Below are 27,696 nucleotides of genomic sequence, written 5' to 3' on the forward strand. Positions count from 1 at the left end.
TTTCTCAGAGTAAAACTAGAAAGTCTCATATTCTAGCATACTTTTTTATGGGTTAAATAATTGTATTTAGGATAATGTCAAATTGATAATTTTACTGGGTCTGAGCTTTTAATCTCCTGTTTAATTCTTAAGCATGCTGAGTGAACTACCTTTCTTTTTTCTTTAAGCTCTGATTATCATGGACCTGCGACAGTTTCTTATGTGCCTGTCCCTGTGCACGGCCTTTGCCTTGAGCAAGCCCACAGAAAAGAAGGACCGTGTACACCATGAGCCTCAGCTCAGTGACAAAGTTCACAATGATGCTCAGAGTTTTGATTATGACCACGACGCCTTCTTGGGTGCTGAAGAAGCAAAAACCTTTGATCAGCTGACGCCAGAAGAGAGCAAGGAAAGACTTGGGTAAGGTGCCAGCTCTCAGGGGGCTAGTTAGAATAATGACCTTTCTTTATAAATCAACTCATTCTTTTTTTTCTCTTCTATCTCAGTCACCCAGTAAAGCTGTACTGAACTACATCTGCTGAAAGCTAACCACAGAATTGCTACCGCTAAAATTTAATCTCTTTCCTCATTTCTCCATTGAATGACAGTTTTTACCTCACTCTACAAAACAAAGTCATTTATGCATTAAAGTGCCAGATACTGTAGGACTCAGCTTAAACCACATCATCTTGATCCCAAAGGAACATCACATGGGAATTTTCTCAACACTGTTGCTTTTAATTTTTAAAAACAGTCTGTGACCTCTTTGTTGTTGACCATGCCAAATCTTTGAGTGGATAAGAAACTGCAAATTAGACCCCTGGACTGACTAATTTCTGTAGTTTATGATTTCCAAGGTTGTCCTTCACCCTCTTTGGTTCATTCTCAGGTATTTGCTTAATTAAAAGCAAAACCAAATCAACCTTGGCTTTCACAAGGTTGTATTAAGCTGTGCTCTTAATGTCAGAGTATGTGTTGGCTCTTGGAGTAAACAGCTGGGCCATAGTCAGGTTCTGTGGCTGTCTCTGAAGGCATCTTTTTACCTAAATAGTTGATGGGGTAGAATTCCAGCTGATTATTTCCGAGGGTCTGAGAATGTCTTTTTTAATTCTTTCAAAGGCTTGCCTTTTAAGGAAATGCAGGTTAATTGGTGAACATTTTCTCCTCAATGAATAGTGACCATCTGTGTAGCTTTCTGAACTAAATTTAACAGAGTTGTTGGAAAAGTTATACCCCATAGGGATTTCCAGAAATATTTTCCCCACGGATAGTGCTGTGATTAGAAGACATTTTGGGTTTGCTTTGAGTGGTACTTTAAAATAAATTTATTCTCTCAGTGAGTTATCTGCCAACTGAAGGATACAGTATTCTTAAACACTGACAGAAATAATCAAAAAATTTTGCCGTGTAGAATGAGAAACTTTCCCAAAACATTGAAAATAGAGAAAACAAGCACATCAGAGATAGTCTTCTGTTAGGTTGTGTTTTAACTTTGAAGGACTGTGCTCACTTTTAATCTCCTAACTGTGCTAACATTCCAAGCTGAAAATAGGGGTGCATGAGGGTGTTCTCAGTCTTCATGTCTTGCCTGTTAATAACATGCATGTCCAGCCTAGATTTTGGTCTGCACACATCTCTGCAGAATTACTGTCAAATAACAAAGGGCCTCTAGGCTTGGTATCAGTCGGTGTTCTGGCCCTGTGAAGGTATTGGAATTGCTCTGCTAACAGCCTTCAGTAGACAAAAAAACGTTTCTTTTAGTCCTCAGTAAATATCAAAAGTTCAACATGTGCACAGACTCTGTATTTGATAAGAATAAGATGGTTAAAATGATATTTTTCCTGGAATGTGTGAATGAACCAAGTCCGGTTTGCTTCTCCCACATGTGGAGATAATAACAAATAGCCCATTAATAAGGTGATATACTGTTGAAAGCAAGAATTCCAAGTGAACTTTTTTTTCTTTTAAATTAGCTTACTATGGCATTTTTGAACATTGGTATGTGACTGTACACCAGAGGTTGGGTATGACAGTTTCCCCTTTCCATCTATCTAGGAGGCCAGTAATTATTAGGAAATAAGATCATTGTTTATATCTCTAGTTGCAAAAATTTACTACTATTTTTAAATCTTTAGTAATAATATCTAAAAAGCTACAGGAAGCACTTAAAAACAATTTTAACATCCAGGTTTTAGTTTCTTTTTCTTATGAATAATCAAATAGAACATTTTTTCCTTGTGTATTTTCGACCTTACCCCACCCCTAAGCAGTCTAAATATACTTAATTTTCATTTATGTGTCCTTCACATGATGATTTATCCAATTTGAGGTGGTGGTCCTTAGTAAAATTTTCACTTATTTTGATATAGAAATGAAGTAGAGTGGCTTATCATCCTTTTTTGGGTCACAGGCCCAATCCCTTTGGCAGTCTAATGAAAGCTAAAGTGCAAGTATATGAATATGTGTAAAATTTTGCATGCTGAAAATTTCTGGAATATTTTGAACCCTCCTGGAATCCTTTTATTGACCCAGGTTCTTAAAAAGCCAAAGGATTTGGCTTTATGCCTTTTGAAATGTAGAGGCATATGTCATCTCTTAGAAATGACATAATATCCACTTAAGTGCATTGTGTCTATCCTAGAGTAAATGCTTATTTAGTGGCATCATGCGTTTGTAGGGTTCTCCAGTGTCATAGAAATACAATACCATTAGCTTTATAAATTAACATGGGCTTTTAAAGATCAGAGTTTAGAGCTTCATGCCAAAAATAGGCCATGCCCACTTCCAGTGTACTTTGACAACTGCCTGTAGGCTGGTTAACTAGAAAGATAAGGATAGCTTTTTTATTTTTAAATGGTTGCGTGGTTATTTTTACTGTTGTTTTTAAGATATGTGACAGATGATATGTGGCCCACAAAGTGAAAAATATTTATCTGACTTTTTCAGAAAAAGTTTGCTAATGTCTGAATTGAACCATTTGGGATATTTTCTATTGGGATGAATAGAATAGCATTCAGCCAACTTCATTAGGAAAAGCCCATCTTAAAAGAGTCATATGCCTTTTTTATCTAAGTGATGCTTCTCTTTAGGCTACTAATAATAGTTTAAAATTTTCTTTTGGCAATAAGAGAATTGCCTTTTTTCTCTTAACAGTACAGTGGAACTCTTGGTAGCCAATGCCTTTCAGACACAAACTGGATTCTATTATAGATAATGTAGAGGTTTTTGAACAGGTAAAACTTAATCTGTTGGGGCTTCCCTGGCGGTCCAGTGGTTAAGATGCTGCACTCCAGTGCAGGGGGCATGGGTTCTGTTCCTGGTCAGGGAACTCAGACCTCTCGTGCTGCACAGCACAGCCCCCCAAAAGTAAGAAAAGCTAATTTATTGGTATTGTCAAGATTCTACAGATTCAAGTTGCAAAAAAATTTTTGTCCCGTGTCCATGTAGATACAGAAGGGTATTTGAGGTGACTTCTTACTATTTTAGGGGGCTTCCCTGGTAGCTCAAACCATAGTCTGCCTGCAATGCAGGAGACCCAGGTTTGATCCTTGGGTCGGGAAGATCCCCTGGAGAAGGGAATGACAGTCCACTGGAGAATCCCATGGATGGAGGAGACTGGCAAGCTACAGTCCATGGGGTTGCAATGAGTCAGACAAAACTGAGTGACTAACACTTACTTACTGTTTTACCTTTTTAAAAAAATATTTTAGAGTAAAAACTATAAGATTCTCTGAAGGAAAATGCTTGTTAATTACAGGATTTCAGTAATAGACAATCATGGCTAAAAGCATATCAATCAATATCAAGGTGAATTTGTGTCTCTTATATTCTCTGATTCTAGTCACTTTCCAATGTTGTATTCATAAGAATACAGATTGGGAAACGACATAAGCTACCAAATGACCGTCTTTTTCAATCCTGCAAATAACAGAGCATAGGGGTATGCCAAGATTTCAGTTCCAATAGAAGTTTTTTTTTTTAAACAGTAGAAAAATTATTTATTAATTCTTGACCCTTGAATTCTTTCTAAAATATTCCATGTGATGAAATAAGTGTGCATAATGGACTTCTACTGTGTCAATTCCATTAGAAGTTTTGATTTAAAGTTCTTGTTACTTGATCCTCCCTACAAAGGGCCAAGGGGTGTTTACATGATCTTTTCCTGGCTCTCTTAAAGAATATAGTCAGTGAATATTACTACTCTTGGGCCATTAAATAACTGGTGTGTAAAATTGTAAAAAAAAAAAAAAATTCTCGTGACTTTACATAGGCAGTCTTAGCTTCTATAAGTAAGCAATTGCATCGTTAAACAGAAGTTTTCATATCATGCACATATTTTGAAGTCCTTAAGTCTTTTAAAAAGGTCTGTTATTAGTATGACATTGCTGGAAGAAAGAAGCTTATGAAGAGCAAAGTATATTCATTCTTTAGCCTTGTAGTTTGGTTTATCATCTGCACCCTAACCCTCTCGGCTTATTAACATTCTCATAATCAAGGATGTACATTCTTACCACGTTATTTCTTCAGAGCTCTCTGTTTTTGTGGTTATATGTAAAAATCCAATTCAGTATAGTCTGTAATAACTGCTAGCTTTTTTTTTTTTTTAATGTATAAGCATGCTTATGTCTCTGTACCTATTTTGGGGTTTAAAAGAAAAATCTTGACTTCAGGTATAAGTGATCCTGGAACTATTTTTGATACCTTTATATTTTTAGCAAAGGCGTTTTGGTTTTTTAAAAAAACTGAATTTTTAAAAAAAAATCTGGTTACAGTTTTTGAATTTTTAGAAAACCACGTCAGTGGTTGTGATTATTTACCCAGAAATAGAGATTCTCCTAAGAGCAATAAAGAACAAATATAAAAATTTGCATGTTGTTTGATACTAAGAGTGAAGTACCCAGATAGGAAAGGATATTCACTCCAAAATTCTGACCACTGGCTGAGACCTGCCTCTTAGGGATAGTCCATAGTTTGCTTTTGGTTCCAAGTACACCATCCATGGACTGTGCTTGTCTTATCTGGATGACTCATTTCAGACCAGCAGCAGGCACTCAAGAGAAAAATTTTCAGTTGCCCATCTGGCAGTTTTGTTTTGGAGACAATTTTCATTTCCATCCTTTAGCCTTGGGCAACACCCGTGGCCATAGCACACATCTGGCTAAGTCCAGAGCTTTGTGTCCTTTTAACTTCTTGCTGGATTTCTCTGCATTTTCTACAGAAAGATTGTAAGTAAAATAGATGGCGACAAGGACGGGTTTGTCACTGTGGATGAGCTCAAAGACTGGATTAAATTTGCACAAAAGCGCTGGATTTACGAGGACGTAGAGCGGCAGTGGAAGGGGCATGACCTCAATGAGGACGGCCTCGTTTCCTGGGAGGAGTATAAAAATGCCACCTACGGCTACGTTTTAGGTAGGTCCCTACTCTCTGGGGGAAAAAGCCTTGTGGAGCCGGCACCTTGAAACGTAACTGTTTTGTCTTGTAGAATGATTGTAGATAAAATAGACGCGGATAAAGATGGGTTTGTGACGGAGGGGGAGCTGAAATCCTGGATTAAGCACGCCCAGAAGAAATACATATATGACAATGTTGAAAACCAATGGCAGGAGTTTGATTTGAATCAAGACGGCTTAATCTCCTGGGATGAGTACAGAAACGTGACTTATGGCACTTACCTGGGTAAGGGGCAAGGTGTCAGCCTGGTGGAGACCATGGTCTTGAGTCAAAGAAACAAATGGGTCAAGCAGTGAAGGAAAGGAAGAAATCACACTTATCTTAGATAGTTTGATGCTATGCTGATTCTCCTTCACTTTATTAATTTTGAATTTGTATATTATGTATTTTTAAAAATTTGTTTTATTTTGGTTTTCTAAGGTCTGACATCTTTTAGCATTTCAGATGTATTTCTCCATTTTTTTCTTGCTGTCATCCCTCAAAGAGACCATTTTTGGAGTAAATTCTCGTTCAAAAGGCTGCATTGTACCAACAATGCAAAGCAGGAGGCTTTGAGATGTCTCTTGACATGGTCACATTAAAGCGTTGGACCTGAAATTTAAACCAAATTAGATTTCTTTGTAACTGGTGAGAATAGGAGGAAAATTACTGTCTTGCTTTGCTAAAATAAAGGTCAAGTCTAATGGCTTTCCTTGATGAAATTTAACTATTTCAATATGTCTGCTTACTGAAGTTTAGAAATGAGTATTTCCCATTTGTTTTCTCTGACACATGAGTTTATTAGCCTGCTTTGCAAATGCTTCGAGGCAAATCAATGTGACTTTGATTGCTTTTTGTTGATTTGGTAGCTTGTATGCTTGGGCCACCTGTTAGTAATTTTCTTTTACTTATTCCACTTGCCTGCTGTTAAATGCTAGGTGGCGATCTTACCAAGTTGATGACTTAGAGTGTTTTTGTTAGTGATATTCCTCTTTTGTACGTGGTCACAGTTTGAGGTGAGACAAGAATGTATGTTACTTCTTGCATTTTTACTCTGGAAATTAAATAAATTTCTGGGTGAAAGCAGGCGTTCTCCATCACTGACTAACAGGCAATGAACGTATGATGGTCTGTTTCCCCCATTGGATAACCAGCTGTCCATGTTAATTACAGGACTGCATGCATTTCTGGTGAACAGATTTTTATTTCTGTATGGGGCTTGTTCTCATTCCTGAGACAAGAGCGGCCACCTCTCTCATGCTTGACACTTAGCCAAGAACCAAACATATCCTTCTCCCAATTAAGAACACGTGTATCAAAAAGTCAGTGCAGATAGAGAGACAACCATGCTTCTTGCTCTCTGGCTGAGACCCAGAGCTTCCTGATGTGTTTGGGATTAATTATAAATACAAAGCACTGGTTAGGCTATTGGTGATCTCAACAGAATGATGTGTTAATAAATCTCAGCTCAGACCTAGGCACTTACTGTCCAGAAGGAGTTTTAAACTCTTTTTATGATTATGTGCATACAAATCTGTTGAGAGCTTTGTTACCTCACAGGGCCAGTGATTCAATGTAATGAGTATTTCTACTGACTTGAAACTCTGCATAAGCTGAAGCACTGGCTAGAGAAACAATGTCTTTATAAGGCATCTTTCTCTGGCGGCCTAGGGGTGGACAATGCTGGGGTAAGGAGGCGCCTTCCAAAAGTGCTGAGGAGTTTTTTTGTGAAAATGTGTTCTTGACTCAGTTGAGTTAAGGTACAAATCATCTTAGCTTCTAATTAGGGTCTGTCTTAATATCTGCTTTCCACAAAAGGGACGTTAACCCCGTCTCTGCCACAAGTAAAATATGAGATGCTAAGATCTGTCCTGCCTATACCAAAACCAAAACTAGATCACGAGCCTACCCTTCACTGTGTGCAAGCCAGCTGGCCCAGTAAACTGGTGCTTAGGATAGATAGGGCACTCTGAGCAGTGATGAGAAGCATGCGAGTTTAGTCATTAAATACAGTTCTGTAGCTTTCTTCTTCATCCTTGTATATGTGTATGTGATCCTAGTCACCAAGTTTTACCTAAGGAAAGAAGGGCTCTCAGTTAAGAATCTACTCTTAATATGTAAGTTGCTTTCTGTTATCTTATTTATGTTACATAGTTTGTACTGATTATTTGTTTAGAAGAAATGGCTTAGTATCTGAGTGAGGTAGTATTTTCCTTAAATTCTCAGTCTCTAATCTATTATGGCTTTGAGTATACACATAGGGTCCCCAGAGCCCCAGTTTAATCAGTAAACTGTCTTACTGAATTTTGACCCTCATCAAAGAATGAAGCTTCACGTTGCTCAACTCAAAATAGAGCAGTAGTTTATTGTTGCTGTTTTTGACCATACTTAAAGTATGGAAAGATTGAACTCCAGTATCGAAACTCAACAGTGTAGTGTTAGTTAAGGGGCCCTGTGGGTTTGTTTGTTTGTTAATAAAAACTAGTGCTACCTTTTTTTATTTGATCAATATGTTTTGGGAACAATCGTTTCTTACCTTTAATGTGGTGACTTTTACTTTTCAAAATATCTTCACATGTTATCTTATTTTGGTCCATATAGCAACTCAGATGGAAAAGTTTTTGTTTTTCCCCCTTTTTTGCCATGAGCTCCTTCACTTTTTTTCAATTTAAAGTTCATTTTTCTAGATTCTTATGAAGTGAAGTGAAAGTCACTCAGTCGTGTCCGACTCTTTGCAACCCCAAGGACTACACAGTCCATGGAATTCTCCAGGCCAGAATACTGGCATGGGTAGCCTTTACCTTCTCCCGGGCATCTTCCCAATCCAGGAATCGAACCCAGGTCTCCCTCATTGCAGGCAGATTCTTTACCAGCTGAGCCACAATAACTACTGCTTGTGCAGCTCAACATCCTAACAGATAGGTCCAATTTCAGTTTGGTTGTAATCTAATATTTGTCTTCTGTAACAGATTTGTTGAAGTATAATTGACATACAGTTTATCGCACTGCACATATTTAAAATGCACAGTTGATGACTTTTGCCATATGTGTATGCATCAGTGAGCCCCTCACTGTAATTAAATATTTCCATCACCCCCTAAAGCTTCCTTGGTCCCATTATAGTCCTCACCTTCCTCGTGCCCTGTCCCATGGCATCCACTGATCTGTTTTCTGTAACTTGATTTGTTTGCATTTTCCAGAATTTTATAAAAATGGAGGAAGTGGGGGTAGTGAACAGAACTTGTATCTCATGGTATATTTCTGAATTGACCAAAGAAACTAAAATGTGACCTTTCAGAGTGGTGCTGTTCTGGTATTGAATCCAAATGGCCTATAATGGGAAAGAAGGCCTTTGATATCTGGCTTCCTAATGAGAGCCTAATGTTTAATAAATGTTTAAATAATGTTTCATAAACATAGCAATAGTTAACATGTATTGAAAGCCAGCTCTGTGTCAAGCAGTGTTCGAGGCACTTAACTTCTATTTATTTGCTTGTTTAACATCGTAACAATCCTGTGAGGCCAACTCTATTACTGTCTATATTCTACAGATGAGTAAATTGAAGCACAGTTAAGTTACTTGTCCAAGGTCACATGGCTAAGAAGTAGTAGAGTTAGGGTTCAAACCCAGACCCTGTGACTTTAGAGCCACTGCTGCCCCTTGGATATAACTAGAAAACTGAAGCCCTCTAGTAGCCTTGATATCGATAACAGTGAAGCATTTATGTAACGGATCACATAGGCCAAAAGCCAGGGTTCCATGTTGAATTTACATTCAGTTCAGACCTGACTTTGTAGTCTTTGATCACCAAAACTGAATGTCTTTATACTGCTGTAGTTTTCCCTGAGTAACCAAGTTAATTCTTCCATGCTAGGTTTATTGTTCTTGGAAATTGATTTCCGTACATTTTCATGTTTTCTAGAAGTCTTTTAAGATTGGACCTAAATTTTTGTTTCCTAGATGATCCAGACCCTGATGATGGATTTAACTATAAACAGATGATGGTTAGAGATGAGCGGAGGTTTAAAATGGCAGACAAGGATGGAGACCTCATTGCCACAAAGGAGGAATTCACAGCTTTTCTGCACCCTGAGGAGTATGACTACATGAAGGATATAGTGGTACAGGTGGGTGAGAGTGAGGATTCTCAGTGGAAACTTCCTCCTTTTGTTGCTTACACTCTTTCCTGTGGTTTAACCATACTTTAATATATATACATAAACACATATATACGTGTGTGTTTATTTTAATGAAGCACAGTTTCTTGTCCTAAATAATTGCCTGAACTAATTCATCCAGATACGAGATCTAATTATTCTCTTCTGTTTAGGAAACTATGGAAGATATAGATAAGAATGCTGATGGTTTCATTGATCTGGAAGAGTATATTGGTAAGTCTGTTTCTAGTCTGTTTTTCTTAGAAGAAGCTGGGAAACTTTGGAAGATATGTCCACCAATAAAAATAATCTGCCCCATGGGTCAACTCTTAGCACATCATTAACTCAGACCAGCACGGGAAATAGTGGGTCATGATAAAGTATTGAGTAGCCCTGGCCAATCAAAATGTGAATGTGAGCCCCAAATGTAATTTTAACTTTTCTATTAGCCACATCAAAAATAATGAAAAGAAACAGATGGAATTTACTTCACATGTGTATTTTATTTAATCTAACATTCCAAAATACTATAATTTCCACGTTATGAAGGGTTATTTTTTTTCTCTTTTCACACGAGTCTTCAAAAGTTTATTTTACACTGTAGCACATCTCAGTTTAGACTAGCCACATTTCCTTTCCTCATAGCCTGATGTGGCCGGTGGCTGCTGTAGTGGACTGCACTAAAATAGCGCATCCCAGATGCCCTATGGAATTGACACTGAGGAGTTGTAGGGAACCTAGACTGGTATTGGGAAACTAGGGAGCAGAACAAGAGAGACACTTGGGTGAGTAAGCAACCAGGAATTGTTGGTTCCTCTTCGTCATTCCTTTTCACTGTATTCTGTTTGTATTTTCTGTAGAGGTTTTCTGATTTGTTTCCTTTTGTCCTTTTTTTGGCCATGCCATGCAGTTTATGGGATCTTAGTTCCCCAACCAGGGATCAGACCCCACCCTTGGCAGTGAAAATGTGGAGTCCTAACCACTGGACTGCCAGGGAATTCCCAGTTGTTTATTTTAGATGCTATACCTTCAAGGCAGTTTCTCTCAAGTACAGCTTTTTTCTTTTTTTTTCGCCATGCCACCGCTGGCGTGTGGAATCTTAGTTCCCCAATCGGGGATTGAACCTACATCCACAGTATGGAATCTGAACCACTGGACCACCAGGGAAGTCCCTAAAGTTATTTTTATTATCCTCAAAAATAATTGCAAGATTTTCCCATTGCTTTAAAAAAAGGAGCTGCCTCTTACCAAGTAGTTGACCAAATTGTTTCACAGTTCATGTGATGGAAAGTAGCATAAGACAATGCCTATCATTTTAAGAGATATATTATAAAGTATACTTAGGCATTGGTTGTAGACAGTTTGACTGTTCACATTTACAGACACTTTTACATCTCTCAGGTTTTCCTGAGGATTTACAACCACATCTGTCTAAAACTAGTGGTCAGGTTAATTAGCTGCCTTGTAGTGAAATGGAACGCAGGGAATAGGTGTCTTATGAAAGTTGGTCTTTACCTTTCTTGACGCTAGTCATCTGCCTTTGTTTCTGCATTTTAAAAAACGCTTAGGGCTGCGCTGAGTCCTCGCTGCTGCACGCAGGCCCGCTCTAGTTGCAGTGCGTGTGGTGGCCTCTCCCACTGCAGAGCACGGGCTCTAGGCAAGCGGGCTCTCAGGCTTAGTTCCCCCATAGTAGCACATGGGATCTTCCTGGACCAGGGGTCAAACCCGTGTCCCCTGCGTTGGTAGATGGACTCCTAACCACTGGACCACCTGAAAATCCCAGTTTCTGCCTTTTTTTTAAAACAGTTCTCTTTGCTCATACCACTCAAGAGCAATAGCTTGAAATATTCTTTTTGCAAGATCATCAGGAAAATGCCTTACTTGATTAGATCTCTCCAACCTAAAATACCCTTATAACTTCTGTGAGGTTCCAAACTAATGAGTGAGGAAGAAAGGTCAGATCAGATTTTCATGGGGCAAGCTTTGAGAGAAGACATAGCCATCTTATGTATGGATGTCTATTCATACAGGTGATATGTACAGCCACGACGGAAATGCTGATGAGCCAGAGTGGGTCAAGACGGAGAGAGAACAGTTTGTTGAGTTTCGAGATAAGAACCGTGATGGAAAGATGGATAAGGAGGAGACCAAAGACTGGATCCTCCCCTCAGATTATGACCATGCTGAGGCAGAAGCCAGGCACCTGGTCTATGAATCAGACCAAAACAAGGTAGGTCTGACCAGGCCCAAGCAATCTAGCAATGGTCCAAGTCTGTCTCTAGGGGATTGCTTAAAAAATTCCTATTAACGTACATAGAGCATGTAAGGTTTTAATTAGTCTAAGTCTGCTACGGAGCTAAAGTTGGCAGCCGAAACTTACAGGGCAGCACTAGCTCTATGCTCCCTCATTTTAGAAATCCCTTTGCCCAATGTTCTTAGCACTGGAGGAATTTAAGGCTCAGCAAGAGCCTCTGGATATAGCCTGTGCCCAGCGTGCCTCATCCACTATATTTGGAACCCCAAGAAATTTTCTTTGCCTTTTTGTTGTTATTTCCTTTGTTCTTTTACATTTTACAGGCTCACTTTGCCTACTCAAAGCTGATTATTTCATTCTTAAATCAAGCATGCTTGTTGTAGCTTATAAATCAGCTTTTCTCTATTATAATTCAGTTCAGTCGCTCAGTTGTATCTGACTGTTTGCGACCTCATGGACTGCGGCACGTCAGGCTTCCCTGTCCATCATCAACTCCCAGAGCTTGCCCAAACTCAACGTCCATCAAGTCAGTGATGCCATCCAACCATCTCATCCTCTGTCGTCTCCTCCTCCTGCCTTCAGTCTTTCCCAGCATCAGGGTCTTTTCCAATGAGTCAGTTCTTCACATCAGGTGGTCAAAGTATTGGAGCTTCAGCATCAGTCCTTGACCAGTTATCTCAGAAGGCATTTGGTTCATTGAAAGAGTGGTGTTACTACTGAGCCCTGTCACCTTTTTCAGAGAATGTCGTCCTAGAGCAGACTGAAAATCAGTCTAAAGATGGGGGGGTTAGAATTCTGAATCTTCTTTTATTTAGATTAATGTTTGGTTTTTATGTAGTTTCTTATCGTTGAGCCTTTTTAAGGGTCGGTCTGTTTTGCGTTCTTGCTCAGTCTCTTCAGTAGCCAGGTGCTGAGACATGAGGAAAGGAAACTCATATAGTCATCCCTTGGGAATCTGGCCTAGCTAATTCTTGAGATAAGATCTGGACCTCCATTAGGGGTTCTGTCTGGAATCTGATTGGTAGCTAGGGCATTTTGGAGTTGAAAACTATGCTTGATAGTAACAGATTTCATTGTCCCTGTTAGACAGTGACTTGATTGACTTTGAAGTATTTTTCCTGGCTCTTGTTAACTATCTCTAACCGATATCTAGGAGGTGTCCCACATTTTGCTGAAAAGGGAGCATTTTCTCCCCAAGAAATAAACCCGTACCGCTGGTGTTGACCTATTCAGCTGTATTATTTTCATCCTTTTAGCTTTCTTGATAAGGAAATATATTAATTGCTCTTTTCTTCCGTGTGTGTGTGTGTTGGGGATGGGCCATGAGTACTGAGTTCACATTTAATTTAGTGGGAATTAGAATCTTAAATCTTGGCAATTCTTAGATCCCCTATTGTATGATAGCAGTGTTTCTGAATTTGAAATGGGAACTTTTATTTTGCCTCAGTTCACTGTTCTTTCTGCTTTTAGGATGGCAAGCTTACCAAGGAGGAGATTGTTGACAAGTATGATTTATTTGTGGGCAGCCAGGCCACAGATTTTGGTGAGGCCTTAGTACGACATGATGAGTTCTGAGCTGAAAACAGAGGAACCCACATTTCTTCAAAATAATTTATTTTTACAGCTTCTGGTTTCACATGAAATTGCGCTACTGAGACTGTTATTACAAACTTTTTAAGACATGAAAAGTTGTAACAGAAATGATCCCGTCCCCATTCCTCCTCCTCTCTGAGGGACAGGAGGGAAACCGTGCTTCTGAGGAACAACTCTAATTAGTACACTTGTGTTTGTAGATTTACACTTTGTATTATGTATAACATGTGTGTTTATTTTTGTATTTGTTCTCTGGTTGAGAGTATGATATGAAGGATCAACATCCTCAACTCACACTTGTAGGCAAACATTAGCCCCTCACTCTTTCTCCACCCTTATCATGTAATTTTTTATAATTTTGACTTAAGTTTAAGCCTGAGATCAATAAGAAATGTTCAGGAGAGAGAAAAGGGAAGAAATATTCCCCACAATTTATATTTAGAGAGATAACACTTAAACTTGCCTATTGAAAAGTATATTTCATAAGTAGTAGGGGCCACATGTTCCATTCAGTTGCTTCATGTCTAGGTCCTAGCATTATCTGGGCAAGGACAGATCCCTGTGTTATAAGAAAGCTTGAATCGACTTGATTTCATTCATCCTTTTTTCCCCCCCCTTCCCTGTGGGACTAGCTGTTTGCTAATTTTGTCAAGCACAGCTGTGGTGGGAAAAGTTGGGGCCAGTGTCTTGAATATCAATCAAGTAGTGAGTGTGATCTCATTACAGAGATATAAATAGAAACAGCTGGAAAACTAAAGAAAAAATCCAAGTGTTCTTAGGGCACATGCTTTTTTCTGGGTGTGCATCTATTGAAGTGCTCAAGCCTGTCTTTATTCAATCAGTCAGTGCCCCATTCAGTTCCTATTTCCCCAAGTGTTCCAAGGAACTAATCTTGATTTCACTGCTGTCAAAATGTGCTCCTTTCCAGTCGTGTCATTGAAAGTGCCTTTAATGAGAGAAACGGTCACTGAATGAGGATTCTCTTAAGAAACCCTAAGATAAAGAGAAAGTAGACGATTTGGACCACCTTAAATGAAAGCTTAGAACCTCCTGTTGTGGTGGGGATTTTTTCCTTCCCTTTCTCTTTTGGACAGTGGTTCAATAGCAGTATTAGTTAGGGGCTTGGTTGCAGTGTTCTTACCTTGTGGGCTGATTTCTGAAAACCACATGCTGCTGAATTTACCAGGGATCCTCATACCTCAGAATGCTAACCACTTATCTACCAGGCCTGTTTCTCTGTCAGCTGAGGAGGCTGAGCTAAGGCTCAGAGATGAGAGGGCTCTTTGGTTTGAGGACCGTCGCTCACCCTTCCTGCCTTTGACTCATCCTTCCCTATGTCCCCATCTCCCCGCTGCCAAAAAATGTTTATCATGGATCAACATTGCCAATCCTTATCAAAGAGAGGGACATTGTAGAAAGAGCTGAAGAAACCACCTCTGTTCCCAACTCACCTATATTTTACATAACAAGAAACTGCCCTTTTTTGGTCCCTTTCATACACATGGACCTCTTTTGAGAAGAATTATGTATTCCAAGTTTTTAGCCCTCAGGTTACTAAGACATATATATATATATATATATATAACCTTTATTATTTCATATATCTTTCTGGATAATACATTCAGGTGGTGCTGGGTGATTATTATAATCTGAACCTAGGTCTTCCATAATCATGTTCAGGTGGGCTACTTGGCCTGGTAAAAAGCCAGATATGTAACTTCACCCTGGCCTTTGCTCTTGAGAGTGGATACATTCTTTGAACCCCAGTATAAGGAAATGGGAATTCTCTGCCTTCCAGATTCCCCATTTGAATTGTTAAGAAGACCAGGAATGATTAATAATGCCACCAACCCTGGCTTGGAGAGGGCACAGCACAAATTGTGTGGCAGGAGAGCCTCACAGGTCACTAGGTGCAGAGAACCCAGGCCTCACGTTAAAGTCATGCACCTAGAAAGCAAACCTCCATCTGCTAAGATAGCAACTTCTGGATGCTGGGTGCTCATCAATAAGCATTTGTACTCTAATCTCTAATGACCCTCCTGGATTTTTTTTTTTTTTTTTGGTTTAAATCAAGCCTGAGGCTGGTGAACAGTAGCTACACACCCACATTGTGTGTTCTGTGAATGCTAGCTGTCTTGAATTTGGATACTGGTTATTATTTTTTAGAGTGTAAACCAAGTTTTATATTCTATAATGCAAACAGGTACCTATCTGTTTCTAAATAAAACTGTTTACATTCACTGAAGGGTATGTATGTCCTTTATTTTCTTAAGAAATGGAACTCTTGCTTAGAACTATGGGGTTATAAAATGTCACAGAAAATGGACCTCTCCTAGAAGGTTTACCCCACCCCAACCCAGAGAAGTTGCTACCTTCTCCCAGATTGGTTACTCTTTCCTTCTATTCCTGAAATCTTCAGCATCCTTATACGGCCGTAACCTTTCTCGGCTTCTTTTAGGCCATGTAACTGGAGAGGAGCCCAGCTGCTCATTACATAATTGTCTGATACCAAACACAGCCATTTCTGAATGTACACACATTTATCTTGATTTTTATTTCAAAAAGGTTCTTCTTCAGGGGGTGGGGAGACAGAATATAAGGTAAAACAGTTTTTTGAACATTTTGTATAGTTTATAAACAGTATTGAGATGCGCCAATCATTTTGAGAACATGAAGGGAGTTGAACCATTGACTTCAGTAAATACACAGCTTAAGACAGATAAATCAGTTTAGCCAAATAAGAGATGTGGGGGCAGGGGGGAGGAAGCACCTGGAATAATTCATGCTGGTGCAGGCATTTATGGGCATGACTGTCACTGTCAAAGTGATAGCGATTACTGGCAGTGACAGCATAAGAAAGTTATTTCAAACTCATATTTAGGACCTACTAAAGGGTTAAAAAAAATTTTTTTTAATGTCTCATTTCTAAGGTGTTTTCCTAAGTTCTGATTCAAAATGTATCATCTTTGAACGGATCCCCAGGAGGGGGAAAATACTGAAAAGGAAGATAATTGCCTGTACACTGAAAAAGTAGCCATATTCCTTTACAATTGCCTTGTACATAGAAATCTGTTCTTCAAACGCTATAAATTGTGCCACTTAAGAGTAGACACTGATGACTGCGGAAATGGCCCTTGAGGTGGTCTGAAGTAGACCCAGCTGGAACAGCTGCTTTGTAGGTAGGAAGGAAATAGGAAAATGGAAAACTGACCCCTCAAGTTGCTGTCACTCCCCTTCCCATTTTCTGTGTTGGTAGTGGTTTGGTTTTTGATACAGAAAGTAGAAATGTCCTCAAATGTAAAGTCCTCACTGCACGCAGGCCAGTACGGCTCCTTAGTTGGGGCCAACTTGGCTAGAAGAGACAGTAGACACTTCGGTTTTCTGGGAGCTAGACACTTCAGACTCGTCTGTCATGGGTTTTCCACACACCATTTCCATGATGCAAGCTCGGAACTAGAGGGAAAGAGCAGAGAGTCTCCTTGGCAGACCAGTACGGAGGAGGCAACATCCGGAAGCGTGCGAGAAAAAAGACCTTTGTATCCCCATAGCCTCACACAGTGCCTTATACATAGGATCTCCTCTAACAGCACTGATTATGTCTTCTCAATCCGCAGAGCTGGCTAGTCCAGGCTAACACTACTCACTCCTCCGGGATCTACAATAATAATCCCTACACGTTCTGGCTAACCCTGAGGACTCACTGTTGGGAAACCTCACAAAGCACCCTGTCCCAGGAAATTGAAGTGAAAGTGAAAGTCACTCAGTTGTGTCGGACCCTTTGCAACCCCATGGACTATACAAACCATGAAATTCTCCAGGCCAGAATTACTGGAGTGGGTAGCCTTTCCCTTCTCCAGAGGATCTTCCCAACCCAGGGATGGAACCCAGGTTTCCCGCATTGCAGGCAGATTCTTTACCAGCTGAGCCACAAGAAGCCCAAGAATGCTGGAGTGGGTGGCCAGGAGAGCACTGTCAAAAGTGACCCCACAGTACCCCCACCCACTATTACTAGAAAGTGCTCCCAACTAGGAAAGGGCTGCCAGTTCTGTTAATATCCAGGAGCTTCCTCATTAGTTTTTAATCCACTTCTGGAACTGAGGAAACAAAGTAATTCTCAAAGCTGAGTGTTTGGCTCTATAAGACAGGAACCCTCCTTGATTTGTCTGAGTTTGGGTTATTAGCTTCAATACAGGATTTGGGGTAGGCAGAGCAGCTAAACCCATGTGCCACAACTACTGAAGCCCGAGCCTAGAACCCGTGCTCCACAAGGGAAGTGACCGCAGTGAGAAGCCCCCTGCTCACCACAACTAGAGAAAGCCCATGGGCAGCAACAAAGACCCAGCACAGCCCCAAACAAAGTTGTTATAAAAAGAGGACTTTACCTGCTTATTCATGAAGCAGTAGATGATGGGATTGTAGACACAAGCACTCTTGGAGAAGAAGGCAGGAATGGTGACAAGCCGTAAGTCCACCCCATGGTTACGATTGTTGACTATGTACATGGCCAGGGCAGCGTAGGGTGTGTAACAGAGACAAAAGGATCCCACCATGACCACCACCATGTGGCTCACCTCCCGCTCAGCCTTCTGGGTCGAAGCTGACTCCTGCTGCTGAGCCGCAACCTGGAAAGAGCGCAGAAAACATCACGCCCTCTGCTCCCTGGCCCTGAACCCCCAAGTCTCTGGACGTTTTTCAACCAGGGGGCCATCTGCTCTAATTGTCTCTCTGCCGTCCCACCTTCTGACCTAGTTCCTCTGTTCCCCTTTCCTTGAGGAAGGCAAGATGGAGCCAGCTCTCTCTCCAGTCCGTGATACTGGATGGAATCACACGCATCTCTCGATGCATCTGAGCTGGGATGACTCCACCTCACTCTTCATCCCCTCATCTCCCTGTCCCTGCTTCCTGCACTGCTTTTTGATACCCCTCACTGGCTGTGGACATTTCCGGGTGTTTTGTGTTCTACAGCACATACCCACTCTTCCCTCTCATCTAGAGCCCTGTGACCCTTTCCTCCCTGACCCTCACAAAAGCCACTCACAGCTCTGAGGGCCCCCAGCAGCTGAGAGTAGGAGAAGCAGATGAGGGAGAGAGGCACAATGTAGCAGAAGATGAAGAGGAACCAGGTATAGTACTCGCTGTAATATTTGGTGCCCACGGTGTACCAGTCGGGACCACAGGAACACTGCAGGCCCTCAGGGATGAATCTGCAAGGGACCAAGCACTTGTTCACTGTGAGGCTCACAGCAAGAATTGGTAGAGCGGGAGCTGAGATTCCTGGGTTGTGTTCTCTGCTTAGAACCCAGAGTTATGTCAGGCAGAGGGTATTTTCTGTCCTTACTAGCCAACCTTTGGCAATTCCAACCACAGAGTAAACCTTAGCACTTGTCTCCCACAGCCCTTTCCCTTCTCTATTCCTCCCGCTCTTTAAAAATTAGAGGTCAATAACCATGCCCCACTCTCTTCCCACCCTGAGAACCTGAGCTTCTAGCTAAGTCAGCATAACTGCCGTGCACTCTCACCGGCTCCAGCCAAAGAAGGGTGGGATGGAGACACCAATACCGATGGTCCAGGTGGCCGCGACCACCATCAGGGCATGCTTGGAGCTGAAGCGGAAGTTGCCGAAGGGTTTACAGATGATGATGTAGCGCTCAAAGGCCAAGAAGGCCAGTGACCAGCCTGTCACCAGACCTGTGATGAAATGGGCGGATAATGGGGTAAACAGCTCCGCTCATCCTGGCAGGCAGAGAGGAATACAGGCGGTGTGGAGAAAGCACAGAGAGGAAGGGTTGGACTGGAGAGTGAGATAGAGTTTGGGACTCGCTCAGACCTCCGGGTGGCTCTCTACCTCAGCATTCAAAAGAACGCCAAACTTCTTCCCCCTGGAGTCCTCTTTAGCGGTCTATTCTAACCCAACAGCCTGGCCCCTGGCTCCCATCCTGAAGCAGGATCCTTCCCGTCCCTCCAGCTCCCTTCGCCTGCAGTACCTGCTGTACAGCCCAGGAAGGCCTCCAGGGCACAGACATGGCGGCCGAAGACGAAGTACCCATAACAACTGCTGATGAAGACGACAAAGACAGAGAAGATGCAGTAGATGAAGCCCCCCAGAGACACGTTGACCAGAATATAGTTGAGCGGCTGCCGCAACTTTCTGTAGCGCAGTGTGGCCACAAGCACCGTGGCATTGAGTGGCGTCCCTACAAAGAAGACAAAACCCATGAAGGCTGCCTGGAGGTGGAAGGCCCAGACAGGGGCGAGGTGGTACTGAGGTCCATCCCACGGCCCCACCAAGGAGATGTTCTTGAACAGAAAAAACTCCTCCTCCTCTGACATCTTGCTCGTGGGATGTCCCCCACCCCCTCTGATTCCTCTTATAGATCATCCTCCCCCACCCTGCCAAAGACCCTCTCCTCCAAAGCCACTTTGGGGCCCCCTGAAAGATCAGTACTGATCCTAAGCCTCCTAAGGACAAAGTTTGAGATTAGAGACCCCAAACCCCCACCTAAACCTTTTGTGGCCCCAAAGCCGATTGTGTGTTCTTCAGAGGATAAAAGACTGGGCTCACAGAATCCAGATATGCAATGCTGCGGGCTGGAATAAATAAGAGTGGACTCAGTAGGGAGATGCAGACCCATATTTAATGAAGACCCTTCCACCACTCTTCTTCCCTTGAGTGGAACTGTTGAAGGCAAGCCTCTTCGTTTCGCTTCAGGCACCACTATATCCCTGTAGGTGTTTGCACACCATCTACCTCATTGTGGAAGGTGCCCCCTAAGTCTCCCTCTCCAGGGGTCTTGGGCTCAGCCAGCCTCAGGCTGCAGGAAAGGGTAGAGGATGGAGAGTGTTCTTGAACAGCCTTCATGGAACAGTCCAGGGGTAAATTGACAGTGCCTAGAGGTCTAAGGCATCCCAGGCTGCCAGTTTCTTCATGGCGAGTCATCCCAGAGATGGAACCTTTCCTGCTCAGAACTTTCCCAGCCAGGTCCAGGTTGGTGTGTTGTGGTCCCTCTCACACCATGTTCACACCTGCCCCTGCCGTTAACTCAGCAGTGCCTAAGCTGCCAGACTTCCTCCTGTCGGCCCATCCCAGATCTGCCCAGCTCTTAGCCTGATTTGCTGAGAAGCCCACCCTGGTGACCCCAGCTCCAGTCTAAATTCTGTGTGGGGACTTCCCTGGTGGTCCAGGGGTTAAGACTCTGCACTTCCACTGCAGGGGTTACCCACGGGTTTGATCCCTGGTTGGGAAACTAGGATCCTGCATGCCACATGGAGTGGCCAAAAAAAAATAAACTACTTAAAGCTCTGCTTGCACTTATACTCAACACTACACTTCAGCCTTTATGAGTGTATCTTCTTCCAAACCTCAGTAGACTATAGATATATAGATAAGAGTGACTATAGATATATAGCTAAGTTAAAAGTGAAAGGATGGTCCAGTAATGGCAGTCATTTGGGTCAGATGAATCCCATCATAGATAAAAGTTAACTCTGGACAAAATGTGAAAAAAAAAAAAAAACTATTTGAAAGCACTATAAAGTACCCTCAAAACAGGCAGAAACTAAAGGGGACTCAACCCTTGAATGAAAGGAACCACCTACTATCTACATTCAAATGGATTTTTCCTAAGGACAATCCCCATCTAAAGGGCAAGGACCAGCTAGGACTCCTCAAGTAAAAAGTCCAGCCTTTATTGACTTGGAAAGTCACAAGACAGAGCCTGGGACTCCAGAGCAGCTGGAAATTGAAGGTGGGTTTCTGGGAATGAAGGAAGCCATGAAAGGAGAAGCCTTCAAATCTGGATATAAACTCCCCTCAAATCCTAAGACAACTGCTGAGCTATGCCTGGAGGAATCTCCGAGGAGTCCAGCAAAAGGCAAGAGCTGAAGGTCTGAAAGCTCAGCAGAGATATGGGCTGCTACCTACTGCAGGAGAGAAAGAGTTTATATTTGATTCCTTCCAAGTTAGACAAGTTAAGCAAGGACTTCAGCTTCTCCAGTTGAAACTCCCAGAAAACCACACTTTAGGACAAAAATCTGTCCCTTGAATACTGAACTAGAAATACTAGATGGAGACATGTCAGCCATTTCTGAAAGTCTGACATTTCCAGGCACACAGGGACATGTGTGCATGAGCACACACACATGCTCCGCATAGACACTCACCCACAGGTAGGATTCCTCGTGGAGGTTCCTGGTGAAAGCCAGCTAACTGTCCAGGAACTGCAAGGCCAGTTGGTCCACACTAGATTGCCTGAGTTGGCATATTCTGTGCCCTGGGTCCTTAAGACCAGGGCCAGAGGTCCCCCTGGAGGCAGTGTTTTAAGTGCCCATCCCTGGGCAGGGCACACAGCAATGCGTCAGGCTGGGCTGAGTGGACTCAGTCCCCCTCAGCTGTCAGAGCTCTGCTGAGGCACCCACCTCTGCAATTGGTTCTGACAGGAGCCCGCTGGCTTTGGGCTGTCAGTCCAACCGTTATGGGTAAGAGACGCCTCTTACGCCCACTCCTTAGGCCAAGTGGCTGCATCTTTAGCCTCTCCCACTGTGGTCCTGACAACTTCCCAGACAGTGTCTTCCTCTCTATTCCACCCCACATCAGAAGAAGGGGCAATGGGCCCCAGCTGAGGGCAACGCAGCCACAGTTGAAAGGAGGCAGATGCCCCTGTGGGGCTCAGGCCAACCGAGCCTTACTCAAGCATAAAGTCTCACTGGCAAGGGATAAAAATTTCCAGTCACTGAAGCCATGGAGTAGGAGGAGGGGAGATTTTAGGGAGAGGACAAGTGGTATCGGAGAAGGGTAATGATATAAACACTGAAGACGTTTTAGGTATGGTGGACCCTCCGCTTCTGCAAGGGTCAACCAAAATATTTTAAAATTCCAGAAAATTCCAAAAACCAAAACTTAAAATTGCATTATACAGGCAACTATTCACATAGCATTTACATTGTATTTATAACTATTTACAAGGTATTATAAGTATTAGGTATTGTCAGTAATCTAGAGATAATTTCAAGTATCCAAGAGAATGTGAGATTATATGCAAGCATTATGCTATTTTATATAAGGGATTTGAACATCAGAGGATTTGGGTGTCTGCAGGGGGTCCTTACCAATCCCCCTGTATATTTAAAGGGCAACTGTATATTTAATATATAATATTGTACCCTTTTCAGATTTCGAGTTATTTTATTAATTTAGGAACATGACAATACACTGAGGCTTTACAGAATATCGCGTCAGGTACATTTAGACCAGAGTTTTCTCAGCCTCAGCACTACCACCACACTGGATGATCTGGGGGGATCAGGGCGGGGGGTGGTTGTCTTGTGAAATGGAAGATGTTTAACAGCATCCCTGGCCTCTGGATGATGAAAGCACCACTGCCACCCCAGTGGTAATAATCCAGTCATGTCTCCAGACACAAATGGCCCCCCAAGAGGCAAAATTGGCCCCCTGCTCCTCTCCCCTCCAATTGAGAACCAGTGATTTCAAGTTAAACTTATAAATGCCCAGAACCAAACAGAAAACAATCAAGAGAAATTATGTTTTTCTAGTACTTTTAATTATCCAGAAAAAAAAAAAGTCCTAGTGAAAGAGGAGATTTTCTGATTTGTTTCAGGGTTTTTATCCCCCTATTGTCCTAGCAGCAGCAGCAGTGTATTCATATATACTCCCACCTTTTCCAGAGATAGTTTAAGGAAGGCTTACGGAACTATATAGGATAAATGAAAAATTATTAATCAAATGTGAAAGCAAAAAAGAAGAGAGAGAGAAACAACAGAAGCAAGTTCAGGGGTGAGAATGAAGTACAACTACTCTGGGAGCTCGCTATTGATGGACCATATATTCATGCTTCCCCAGGGGCCCCATTTACAAAATTCAATGTCCAGAAAGCAAACACAAACTAACCATTCTTTGGATTATGAGAGGCAAAGAGGGGGGATCACAGAGGAGACATCGGTGTGATTTAATAAACAAGGTCCTTAACAACATTCCTGAGTAGCACAACCACCAGTTTCACTGGCCCGGGTCTACTGTTGACTAGTACCTTCAATATAGGCTCCACACAAGGCATGATTCAGAACTGGACATAAACCAGAACCATTCCCCGGGGGGCCAAATACCAGCTCTGCCAGGCTGCTCTGATCCACAGGACATTTCAACTCTCCGGAGGCTTGAATCATTGCTTCTCTCCGCTTAGTTTTTTATCATTTAATTCCTGTTTTGAGTGGATTGTATATGCCCGGGGCTCAAAATTCAAAAAGTACAAAAGAACATGCAGTGAACAATACATTTCTTTCCCACCCAGTCTCCCAATTCCCCTCTCCAGAAGCAACCAGTGTTCGTTTTTTGCTGTGTTTTTCCTGCATAGGAGGTGACAACGAGCTTGAAATGATGTGTTGTGACAATGTTGTCTGTTAAATACTGACCAGTCACTCTCCAGAGAAGTGGTGAGATAAGGGAAAGGTTCACACACGCTCTTTTGAAAATGAGAAATCATCCAAGGTTTACTTGAACAAATGCCATCCTCATATCTGGGAGGAAAGGACAGAAACCACCCCCCATCCCCTATCCCCACCCGGAGGCAGAATCATGACTCTCCCTAGAGAATTTCATCTGCTGGCCTTAAAATGCAGAGACAAATGAGTCACTGAGGGCCTGAACTCCTACTGCCTAGAGCCAGGCCACAGTCACTTTGGAAATCGACGCATGGTAGATGCCAACGGATTGCCACCAGGAAAGCGATCCTCTCCCTGACCCCACCATCTTGGAGGCATTTGGAAGTGTGCGGGCGAGGAAAGGATGTCTTATGGCTCTTGGCAAAGAAGCTAAAACTGCTAAAACACATTTCATGCTCAGATGTGTCTGACTCTGTGCGACATCACAGACTGTAGCCTGCCAGGCTCCTCTATCCATGGGATTTCCTAGGCAAGAATTCTAGAGTGGGTTGCCATTCCCTTCTCCAGGGGATGAAAATACCTTCCTGACCCAGGTATTGAACCCAGATCCCCCACATTGTGGGCAGATTCTATACCATCTGAGAGCCACCAGGGAAGCCTCAAGAATACTGGAGTGGATAGCTATTCAAGAATACCAGAGTGGGTAGCTATTCCCTTCTCCAGGGGATCTTTCCAACCCAGGGACTGAACACAAATCTCCTGCATTGTAGGCAGATTCTTTACCGTCTGAGCCATCAGGGGTGGCCCAGGGAAGTGTGGGGTGGGAAAAGAGTGTCTTATGGCTCTGGGCAAAGAAGGGTTTACTGGTATTGACTAGGCAGGACACTGCTCAAGACCGCCCACACTGAGAAGGATCCAGCCTCAAATTCCATCAGCTCCCCCAGAGAGAAGCCTGGGCTGGGACCCAACCCCAGTCTCAGCCCTGAAACATTCTCTCCAAGTCCCCCTGGAGCCCTTACTAGGAGCCACCTCACTCCCTGGCACACCAAGCGAGAGAAACAATTAGGGAATGCATACTGAGGTAATGGAATGACGTGTTGAGTGGCTTTTATTTATAAGCCAGTTTGAAGCTGGGGAACAATTACCCAAAAAAGTCCCTTTGGTTTGAGAATAGATGAGCTGTTGCTTTTCTCTCTGGCCATGACTAGTTAGCTGAGTCAGTCGTCTGGTCCAGACACTCCTGGATGGAGATAATAAAACTTGATCCCCTGAGTACAAAGGAATGTTGGCCAATCAGTTCTCTAAAGAGAGAACCATTCTTCCTCCTATCCAAGAGAAGGGGTTGGTTTATTAGGAAGCCTATTTTTACGTGGATGGTGGAGAGGGTTTCTTCAGGCTTATGGTTTTTACCTCGATCCGAGTATCTGTTGCCCCTGGTGGGTTTTTTTGTGTGTATACCCCTGACTTTCTTTCTTCATTCTTGCACTAATTAATTCCACAGTCATTTGCTGAGAGATATCTGCAGCAGCAACTGTGCTGTGAGGGTGAAATGAGATTAATCTGATAGAGTGCTTAGCAAAGGCCAGGCACACAGAAGTGCTTGGGAGTTGTTTGTTTTGTCAGCCATATTGCCGAGTGCCAGATGCCAGCCTAGATCCAGAGATCAATAAGAGAGATCTCTGTCCCGCCAGAAGTCCCCAGCCTCCTAGGGGGCACCCCCCACCCCGGAAGCAAGCAAGTGTCCTGGGATGTGATGGGTGTGGTGCCGTGGCAGAGCCTCCTGGGTCTCCTACAAGGCCCCAGTTTCTAGAGGGGTGACTTCCTCCCTCTCTCTCATTTGGGGAACCCCAGCTTGAAGAACCCCACCCTGGCCACCCTTAGCTGATGGGCCAGCTCGTCCCTGCAGCTTCCCTGGATGGGATGAACAGGGCAGGCTGGGATGAGGGAGGGAGTGTGTGTATTTACAGAATGTATTCCCATTTTTGGTTTTCTAGAAAGTCTGGGTAGCATGTGTACTGTGTTTAAAACAGGCTTTGGATTCAGATAAATGTGATCCTTGTAAGCTGAGTTTTGCCAAGTTTCATTTTCTTACAGTGGGGTGACAGCTATCTCACAAGGCTGCCATGAAGTTAAGAAAGAGCTGTAAAGCGCAGATCACACCGCTCAGCCTACCGTAAGCATTAAGTGGCAGCTCTCCTAGTGTGTATTTTTTTCCCTGCCCTCAGATTACACCATCATAACTCCTTTCCTTTTCCAGCACTTTACAGTTTGCAGCATACTTCCTTTCTTTTTTAAGTCTATTGAATTTGTTACAATTATTGTTTCTGTTTTATGTTTCGGCTTTTTGGCTACAAGACATGCGGGATCTTAGCTCCCTGACCAGGGATCAAACCCTGACCCTCTGCACTGGAAGGGGAGTCTTAACCCCTGGACCACCAGGGAAGTCCCTGTAGAATGCTTTCACTTATGTTTTCTCACCTGATCCTCAAATGACCCTGTGAGACAGGGCAGGGGTTCCTTCCCCAACTGACAGATGAAGAAACTGAGTCATATAGCAACTGTCACCTAATCAAAGGTGATCGAGGACAGGCTTCTCAGTCCCCATCTGGGAGACTGATGAGTAAGGAGGATTTTTTTCTGTTGCTCTAATCATGAGATAAGGAAGAAGGATGGTTTATTCCGGGTGCAGGAGACACCAAACTGGCTCCCCTCAGCCCTGGGCTTCTCACAAGGGGGCTGGAGGAGCCTGGCCCCTTCTCTGCCCTTCCCCAGCAGCACCCCATGAACTCCACTTGGCAGCCTGGGGGAGAGCTGGATGGTCACAGGGAAGATGGAACAGTCCCCGCAGTGGGCTGGGGAAGAGCGGAGAGCGCTGAGGGGTGAGGCCTGCTGGAGTGGAGCCGGCCTGGGCTGGGAGCCAGCCTGGACGAAGAAACTCTTCCAAGAACCACAGACTGTGGCTGCTGCTGAGGTGGCAGAGAAGGCACATCTGGAAAGGGATAACCATCAGTGGCTCGTTGGTCTAGGGGTATGATTCTCGCTTAGGGTGCGAGAGGTCCCGGGTTCAAATCCCGGACGAGCCCTGTTTTTCCTGGATTTTGCTTTTTTTCCATTCCCTTTTCCCCACCACACACACAAGTATACACTGCCTGCCTTTTCTACAGTTAGAAGCAGAGATGATGCGGTGGTGAGTGAATAAAGGACTCGGGACAAGCTGCCAGTCAATTTCCCCACTAGCCATGTCCTATAGATACCCCATTATTCCCACTGAGGCCAAACCAAGCAGAAAGAGATTGTCATAGCTCCAGGTGCTGAACCTGAGAAGGTTATAGAGACAAAATGTTGCCTTGTGTCGGGCAGAAAGCCTCTCAGCCTCAGAGAAAGAGCAGGGGGTCAGGACTGAGGAGTGGGTCTGAGTTGGAGGTCAATAAAAGGCAAACCCGCCACGCAAAATCCAAGCTATGAAATATAATATACTGGCTTCAAAGTCCAAAAGCTAGGATCAAAGTTACAATTTGGATTCTCAACTTTCCTCTTGGTAAAATGGGAACAATAATATTCATTTCTCAAAGTTGGGAGGATTAAATCAGAAATTGTATGTGAAAGCCCTTTGCAAACTATAATGTACCTTACAGACAGGGATTGTTAGGAATACTACTAAAGGCAAAGAGAATCTAGAAAGGAAATTCTGACAACGTGACAGACTGAACTAATGTAGCTCTCCCTTCACCTAGTGTCCCCTAAAACACACACAGAAATATTGCATAAAGCAGAATTTAAAAATTGAAGTATGAACAGTTGCAAAATTGACTTTGAAATTTCCAGATATCAGAATTTAAAAAGGAATACAAGAGACTTCCCTGGCAATCCAGTGGTTAAGATTC

At 42.9% G+C, this 27,696-nt stretch overlaps 2 protein-coding genes and 1 non-coding gene across 5 annotated transcripts in view; 2 read left to right on the top strand and 1 right to left on the bottom strand.

Moving 5' to 3' along the window:
• The window catches only part of CALU (calumenin), a 22,919-nt gene extending 7,287 nt beyond the window's left edge, over positions 1 to 15,632 (top strand). For 2 of the 3 annotated variants that reach the window (XM_068973318.1, XM_068973316.1), the window contains exons 2-7: positions 168 to 399; positions 5,465 to 5,658; positions 9,374 to 9,540; positions 9,744 to 9,804; positions 11,601 to 11,800; positions 13,295 to 15,632. In XM_068973318.1, the coding sequence (XP_068829419.1) occupies positions 179 to 399; positions 5,465 to 5,658; positions 9,374 to 9,540; positions 9,744 to 9,804; positions 11,601 to 11,800; positions 13,295 to 13,399 (948 nt within the window). In that variant the 5' untranslated portion in view covers positions 168 to 178 and the 3' untranslated portion in view covers positions 13,400 to 15,632. Of the gene's footprint in view, positions 1 to 167; positions 400 to 5,197; positions 5,392 to 5,464; positions 5,659 to 9,373; positions 9,541 to 9,743; positions 9,805 to 11,600; positions 11,801 to 13,294 lie in introns of all 3 variants that reach the window. The other variant, XM_068973317.1, reaches the window with a different exon arrangement.
• Positions 15,633 to 16,750: 1,118 nt separating this feature from the next.
• Positions 16,751 to 19,747, bottom strand: OPN1SW (opsin 1, short wave sensitive). The gene is made up of 5 exons (XM_068973476.1): positions 19,402 to 19,747; positions 18,937 to 19,105; positions 18,456 to 18,621; positions 17,800 to 18,039; positions 16,751 to 16,870 (listed from the first exon to the last, which is right to left on the bottom strand). Exons 1-5 carry the CDS (start codon positions 19,745 to 19,747, stop codon positions 16,751 to 16,753), a joined length of 1,041 nt encoding a protein of 346 aa, XP_068829577.1.
• A 7,076-nt stretch (positions 19,748 to 26,823) lies between these two features.
• On the top strand, positions 26,824 to 26,895 carry TRNAP-AGG (transfer RNA proline (anticodon AGG)). Its single transcript has one exon. It is a non-coding gene; the product is annotated as a tRNA-Pro (tRNA).
• Positions 26,896 to 27,696: the final 801 nt, after the last annotated feature.

This window comes from Capricornis sumatraensis, chromosome 5 (genome assembly GCF_032405125.1).
Source record: "Capricornis sumatraensis isolate serow.1 chromosome 5, serow.2, whole genome shotgun sequence".
Lineage (NCBI taxonomy): Eukaryota > Metazoa > Chordata > Mammalia > Artiodactyla > Bovidae > Capricornis > Capricornis sumatraensis.

Coding starts and splice junctions, on each gene's coding strand:
- OPN1SW (XM_068973476.1), bottom strand. CDS start 19,747: ATGTCAGAGGAGGAGGAGTTTTTTCTGTTCAAGAACATCTCCTTGGTG. Junction 19,106..19,401: donor CTTCCTGGGCTGTACAGCAG/GTACTGCAGGCG, acceptor ATTTCATCACAG/GTCTGGTGACAGGCTGGTCA. Junction 18,622..18,936: donor CCCTTCTTTGGCTGGAGCCG/GTGAGAGTGCAC, acceptor GGTCCCTTGCAG/ATTCATCCCTGAGGGCCTGC.